Consider the following 7528-nt stretch of genomic DNA (forward strand, 5'->3'; position numbering starts at 1 on the left):
TCTCACTTGGCTATGAGAACATGATTCTTGTCTTTGATTTCACATACATCTTCCTTGAAATAAACACCGTGCCCTTTCATTAGAAGTTGCCCAACACTCAAGAGATTGTGCTTTAGACCGAGAACATAGAAAACATTGGAGATGCGCTTGACGTCTTTCTTTGTTTGAACAAGAATATCACCACTTCCCCTTACGGAAAGCCTCTTGTCATCACCCATTCGAACTTCACTTTGGAGAGATTCATCCAACTTTACAAATACGCCTTTGTTGCCGGTCATGTGGTTACTACAACCACTATCAAGATACCATGTCTCTTCAAGAGCTACTTCTTGCACATTACAAGCAAGAAAAAGTTGTCTTCTTCTTTACTTTCTTCTTTCTCATGCATGAAGGTGGAGTCTTTCTTGCTTTCTTCCGCAATCTTCTTTCTACAATACTTCATGGTATGACCAAACTTTTGACAATGATAGCATTGAATTTGGGATAGAGGTCTTGATCTCCCTCTTCCTCTTGTAAAAGAACCACTTTCATCTTTTTCATATTCTTGATTTCTTTCTCCACCATTTCTCCATCTTCCACGAAAAGAATTTCTTTCTCTTCCTCTTCCTCTAGAGTCACCCCTAAAAGAGACTTGAATTTGAAAAGCTTGTTCTAGAGGAGAATAATCAAATTGCTTCATTCGTAGTTCATGGGATTGGAGCGATCCCAATAAACTTTCTAAGGATAAAGTAGCTAAATCCTTGGATTCTTCAATCGCAACAACAATATACTCAAATTTTCGAGTCAAACTTCTAAGTATTTTCTCCACAATCTTCGATCTTGAATATCTTCACCATTTATTCTCAATTGATTCACAAGAGAAATAACACGATTGTAAAAATCTTCAACCGATTCCGAATCTTTCATCCTTAATGTATCAAACTCACATCTAAGGGTTTGTAATCTTACCAACTTTACTTTGTCTTCTCCTTTGTATGATGTATAGAGTGTATCCCATGCTTCTTTTGCCGTAGTCACCGATGAAATTTGTTCAAAGATGACTTCATCCACCGCTTGATAGATAAATAACAAAGCCTTCTTGTCTTTCTTCCGATTGTCTTTCAACTCATTGAGTTGTTGTGGAGTGAGAGCCGCTTGATCCTCCGGTTCTTCAATGCCGGTCTCAACAATATCCCATAGATCTTGAGATTCATATAACACCTTCATTTGAATGCTCCATTGGTTGTAGTTCTTGCCATTGAATCGAGGAAGTTGAGGTTGCAACATATTGGAAGTCATGATCAACTTTCAACCTACGCTTTGATACCACTTTGTTGGAATGAAACCAACTAGGTTGGAGGGAGAAGATGAGTTTCAAGTGAAGAAGATTGTTCTCTTGATGTCAAACACACAACGAAAGTAACCCAAGTTGTTGTACTACTCAAAACCCTTCAAATTTCACTAAAAGAACTTACAAATGAAGAAGATACAAGGTCTAAATCTTAGCCCTCATTACAAATCCGAAATTAACTTTTCTTAATTACTATTAGCTTTCCTAAGCACCACTAAGACACTATTACATGAAAAGTAAATGACTAGCACAATTTCAAAACACAAAACATAGTCCCTAGGCCATTAAATGCCACAAAGGAGATTTCCAATGTAGTCAACTCTCGTCTTCCAAGCCAAGAAAGTCAAGTGGATAGATGATCAAGATAATGGTCAAGATTAAATTTCCAACATTTTATTTTTTTCTTAGTTTTTTTATTTCTACGTTTAAAATCAATCTATTATTGGAATCACGATTCAACCTGATCAGACCGTTTGGACTGGCTCAAAAGCTTTTTCAGTTTGAATGCTGGCCCTGTTTTTGAGACATTTATTTAGATTGTTTTGAGATACTAAGTTCTATCATGCTAGAAGCTGCTTATATTTGTGGGCTTGATAAGGGAGGTAATTTTTCATGCATTGTGGGTTTGCTTGCTTCATTGCATTGGAATGGTTCTTATTTCAATTATTTTCATATTTGTTTATTAATTTATACTAATGTTTAAGATCACTTGAGTCGACCGTGTTTTACCTTGGGCGAGTTCTTGACCACCTTTTAGTTCTTAGATACTGGTGGCGAGTTCTTGACCACATTTTAGTTCTTACATATTGATCTTACTATTGCTTCAACTTTCAACCTTCTGTCTATATGGTTTGGGATGTTAGTTTAGTACTATCTCTTCTGTAATTTACTTTTAAATTGCGGACCTGTGTTGTTATGTTAGGACTTTCTCTTGTTTATGGAATTGGGTGCTTAGATGTTGAGGATTTATTGTTAGATTAAAGTACATATAATATATTTTTCGAATTGTGTTACTGTAAAAATTGGCTGTTTGTTTATCACCGCTCAGTAAACATATTGGGCTTTTGTAGGATTGCATATCTATTTTGTTGGATTGTCTTTCTTTTTTCTAATTGCATTTTGTGCTTTCAGGATCATGGCAACCCAGAGTCCCTACATGGGAGAAGAGATTCTGCTTTTCTACATGCTCAATTTCATGGAAACAACTCTGTGAGACTAAGAACCTGATGTCCTACTATGAAAACATTGCTCAGTGGAATGATTCATCTGGTGAAGAGGCATTTCAGAATGCAAAAGCCCGGTTTTGGGCAGAGATTAATGGATTCCCCTGTGATATCCCTCTGCCCAATCCAAATATTTATATTGATGAAATTGACTGGAATTCCGACATTGACCCCAAGCTACTATTGGATTTGGATAGAAAACCTCCAGTTCCTAGTGATGAAGAAAAGGATGAGAAACTTGGTTGGGGTTCTTTCAAGTTGCAAATCCCATCCACTGGATGGGGTGATGATAAAGACCCAGTTAATGAGCCCTCTAACTGCCCAATCCTATTCGTTGGATGGGATGATGCTGAAGACCCTGTCATTCAACAGGATTGGATTGGCTGGGAAAACAAAGATGTGGAAAAGAATTCATGGAAAAATGATGGGGCTGAAGGGCAAGGAAATTGTGACAGAAATGCTAAGAATAGGGATACAGAGGATTGGCGTGGTTGGGAAAGTAAAGCTAAGGAGAATAATTCATGGGAAAACAGTGGGGTTAATTCATACAGTTCAGGACATTACGATAGTGATATTAACAAGCTGGCTTATTTGGAATCCCGAAAAAATAATGGCATTTTGGAAAGAAATAATGGGAACTATCGGAGGAGAGAAAGTGGCGCTCGAAATTCTTCAGGATATAAAACTTCAAGGTTTCAAGGTGACAAGCAAGAGTTTAATAGTGGGTGGAGAAATTGCAGAGGACGGAAAGGAGAGAATTTCCTTGTGGGCTCGATGCATTCTTTTGGGCCTGGGAATCATCATCTCTCTACCAAATCAAGCAATTCTCGGTGCGTGAAGAAGGCTGATTCTTAAGCTTTTTTTATGGCTATTCGACAAGAGGCGTTTTTAAATGGGAAATAGTAAGTAGATGTTGCCAATTTTATGCATTGTTTGCATTCCTTTATTATTATTTTCTTTTGGTTGGTTTAGATGGTATTTTACAAGCTGTATGTAGCAGTTTCGGATGGTTGATGTACCTTCAAATACTGTCTTTTCCCGCTTTTAATGATAGAAACCTGTGATTTATATTAAATTCAGTACTCTTCTAAGAATTATCTTCAGTTTCTTCCACCAAGAGCAGACTGGTTTCTTTGTTATATGCGATTGTATAAGAACAATGGTTCTTGAGAAATGAAAATAGAGAAAGATAGTTTATATTCTCCTAGCTTATGTTTTCTGTTCTTCATGGGTTATGATTAACTTGGTTGTTTTGGAATTCGTTGCTTGCATCTGAAGTTCACATTATCAAGTTCTTAAATTGTTGCTCATGTAGGAGAAACAAATGTTATTATTTTGTAAATATTGAATTTTTGTTTTCTTGTTATCTATCCAATGCTTTTTTGTAACATGTTTTTTTTCTTCTGGAAATTGATTCTGAAGCTGAATGACAGTATTGTTGTTCATCTTACTGTATGAACTCTATGTACTCCTCAAACCTTTCTTTATGAGACTTTCTTCAAATGGAACTGAAACACATTGAAGCTTTATATATCCCTGGTCGATTTATTTCATGATTGTAACTACAGAACCCCACATGGTTATTGAGGTGTATATCTAGTAAGAAAACTTCTAAATTTTCTTACCAAAGACTGTCCAGTATAGTTGTGTTGTCAAAATACCATGAATTCAAGCACATGCTCTCGAAGAAAACCACATAACTTGGCACCAGGAACTGAAAATTTGTTTTTCCATGGGCTTATGGTTGCTTTATTTGAGTTCTTGAATAGTAGATGAGTTGCATTGAAATTTGAAACCCTTTTGTTATTGTACAGTGTCAGCCTCCTATGTGAGTTTTAAACACCTCAAAATGGCTACCATTGCCATGCCTGAATCCTGAATTTTAAGTAAAAAGCCATATCCATGGCTCTGTTAAGGCCACACATTAGTAACATTGTTTGGGCCTAGGAAGTTCTAGGATTAGGAGCTGGTATGAAATATTTCAATTCATACGCATAAAATTTTGTAATTAAGAACCTTCTGTTATCTGTGTCTCCAATCTCCATCTGTTTTTATTATGTCAGTAAAAACAAAAAATGTCCACTAATCACCTTGTCAACAAAAATTCAGGAACTTAATCATAATGATTTTTAAAGTGTCTCTCAGTCTTAAAGTTAACATCATCAAAGAAAAGAAAGAAAAAAGTATGTCAAATCTTATATTAATTTCACACTTTATTTTCTAAATTATTTTGATTCTATAACAACTGTTTTGCGAAGGTGCATTCTCGTTTACTCTCACAATTACTAGTGTTACAAACCGTAACCCCTAAGGCACTATTAGTTCAAGCCTATGACAACCGATTGTACGTCCAAAACCTATTATCGAACTCAAAATCACATTTAGGCCTTGTTCGTTTAAGATTATGACAACCGCCAAACCGATTATTGGACTCAAAATTAGGTTTCAATTTGAGTCCAATAATCGGTTTGGCACTCACAATCTATTGTCATAATCTTAACCGAACAGGACCTTAATTTTGAGTCTAATAATAGGTATTGGACTTACAATCAGTTGTCATAATCTTAAGGCCCTGTTCTTTTAAGATTATTACAAACAATTGTTAGTTCCAAACCGATTATTGGAGTCAAAATTATGTTTAAATATGAGTCCAGTAATTGGTTTAGACCTCACAATCAATTGTCATAATCTTAAATGAACAGGCCTAAAGGAATAAGGCCTAAGAAAAAGATGCTTAAAATCCTTCTTTTGTTTTTAAGTCTCCTATGCAAGTTGCACCTATAAGAAATTCTACAAGAAAGCGGGCCACGGTCAACGAATGGTCCGCAATGCCAAATTTTGAAAATGACAGCACCCATTTTGTCTTGAACTTTTTAGTTAAACCTTCCACGGCTATTATTTATAGTATTCAAGATGTCATCAACATCCAATCAGAAAAGTCTAAAACAAAGTGAGTGGTACCATCATCAAATTATGGAAGTGCGGTTTGTTGGGTTTAAGTCCAGCCCAATAAGGGCTTATTTGGAATTTGTTTTTAACTAGAGAGACAATATGGTCTTTCTATACCTAAAGCATATCTCTAAGTGTAGCCCTAATCTTTGGCAACGAAAAAAACGACGCAAAAATAGAAGGAAAAAGAGGAGAAATTCGCAGGAAATAGGGTTTCTGCGCAGCAGTGATCAAACAGACGATCGGAGGTCGATCCGTGGTCCGATTGAGCTAATTTTTGGCCAGCAGGTCCGTAGATGTATTTAAGCAGTTTCAGACTTCAGTAGAGAGACAGACAAGAAAGAAGTTGAAATGCATCATGTAGACACCCCATTTTGACCGTGCCCTGAACCTTCCAATTATGTGCAAAACCCCACCAGACCATTGACTTAAAGCCCCAAACATCACCCTAAGCTAGCTTAGGGTCCCACCGAGGTCCCCGCAAAATTTCATCAAAATCCGAGCGCGTTTGCCTAGCGAACGAGTCGAGCAAAGTCGTAGTGCAAGTTCAGAAAAGGCGTTGATTTATCCTGGAACGGTGTCGATCCGAATCCAAAAAGGACAAGTAATTTCGCGCGCCCATCAAAAATTCGCGCGCTTATCAAATTCGGTAGTGCTGATATTAACACCCTAGATTCTCTATAAATACGAGTTTAAGTCTTTTTCTAAAGAAAAAAAGGAAAAAATGAGAGAGAGAGAGAGAAATCCCCAAATCCCAAATCCTTCTTCTTCATCTTCTCCGGCAAGGCATTGCCAGATTCCGGCCAACTCCGACCGTCCATATTGCTGCCGGCAAGTGTTATATAACTTCAATTTCACCTTGTTACATCATCATCCATCCATTTCCTCTTCATGCTCTGCAAATCCTTTTCTTTCTCATCTTGAAAGCCCTAGAAACTTTAGATTTGGACTACTCTCTTCTTTAAACTTTAGATCTATATTATCAGGTCCTAACCTCAGCTTCCTTTCATCCGATCTATCATTTTTTGAAACCTTAACTCTCTCGTCCCCACTTCTTCTTCTCCGGCGAGCTCGCCTGAGCTCTAGTAATGCTCTGGCCGGCCTCTTTTCTTCATCCTTCGATGGATTCCAACCTTTGCACGCCATCAATTCTTCGATCTACTTATTTTACAAGTGTATCTTTGTCTTCTCCGATCGATCACAGGCTAGCCTCTGGTAAAGCTCCGCCGTTTACATTCTCTGGCAAGAACAAGCCATGATCGGCATGTTTTTCTCATTTTTTCATTTCGAAATTCTTCTATTTCTTTGTTCCTTTGTGTAAAACCCTACCCTGAGGTTCTTGTTCTCCGGCAAAGCTTCGGTCAGTTCTGATCAATTCCGGCTGGGCTTTATCTTTCTGTGAGAGCTATTCTATAAATCTGGAGGTTAATGAAACAATCAAAGAAGAGTTGAAAGAGATCCAAAAAGATTCGAGCAGTTGTTGTATTACAAGTTGCTGATTTCGTTTAGATCTAACGAAATTTCAACAATTTAAACTCTAAGATCCGGACTTCTCTTGCTCGGATTTCTTTTTCCTCTTTTTTTTTTTTTAAAAAAAAAAACCTAGACATGGATTTCTATTAGATCTGGAGTATAAGGAGGTGTATAAAGAGATTGCCAAGTATAAAAGAGAATTTTAAAGGAAGAAGAAGTCTGCAAAGCAAGGTGAGGATTTCAAAATTTTAGGAGTTTCTGAAAGGTTTATTCATCACATTCAAGTGATCTTGTGAATTCTGCTAGCAAAGGAGGTAAAGATTTTTGGTTTGCTTTTCATGATAAATAGATTTTTTTCCCCTTGATTTGTCTGAGTATAGTGGAAATCTAGCTAAGATTTTTGACAATTTTTTCTGATTTATACTTCATTAATTTCTTCTGATTTATACTTCATTAATTTCTTCTGATTTATAATTATTTCATGAGCATTACATATAGTATGATGATGTTCATTTGTTATTTGTGAAGGAATCCCTGAAATTGATGAAAATTT

General features: G+C 36.6%; 1 protein-coding gene across 1 annotated transcript; it reads right to left on the reverse strand.

The window, feature by feature from the left end:
- Positions 1 to 438: 438 nt before the first annotated feature.
- On the reverse strand, positions 439 to 1278 carry LOC143889871 (uncharacterized). The gene is made up of 2 exons (XM_077394254.1): positions 790 to 1278; positions 439 to 651 (listed from the first exon to the last, which is right to left on the reverse strand). Exons 1-2 carry the CDS (start codon positions 1276 to 1278, stop codon positions 439 to 441), a joined length of 702 nt encoding a protein of 233 aa, XP_077250369.1.
- Positions 1279 to 7528: the final 6250 nt, after the last annotated feature.

This window comes from Tasmannia lanceolata, unplaced genomic scaffold (assembly GCF_043159265.1).
Source record: "Tasmannia lanceolata isolate RefF3 unplaced genomic scaffold, GAP_Taslan_0.1 ptg000002l, whole genome shotgun sequence".
NCBI lineage: Eukaryota > Viridiplantae > Streptophyta > Magnoliopsida > Canellales > Winteraceae > Tasmannia > Tasmannia lanceolata.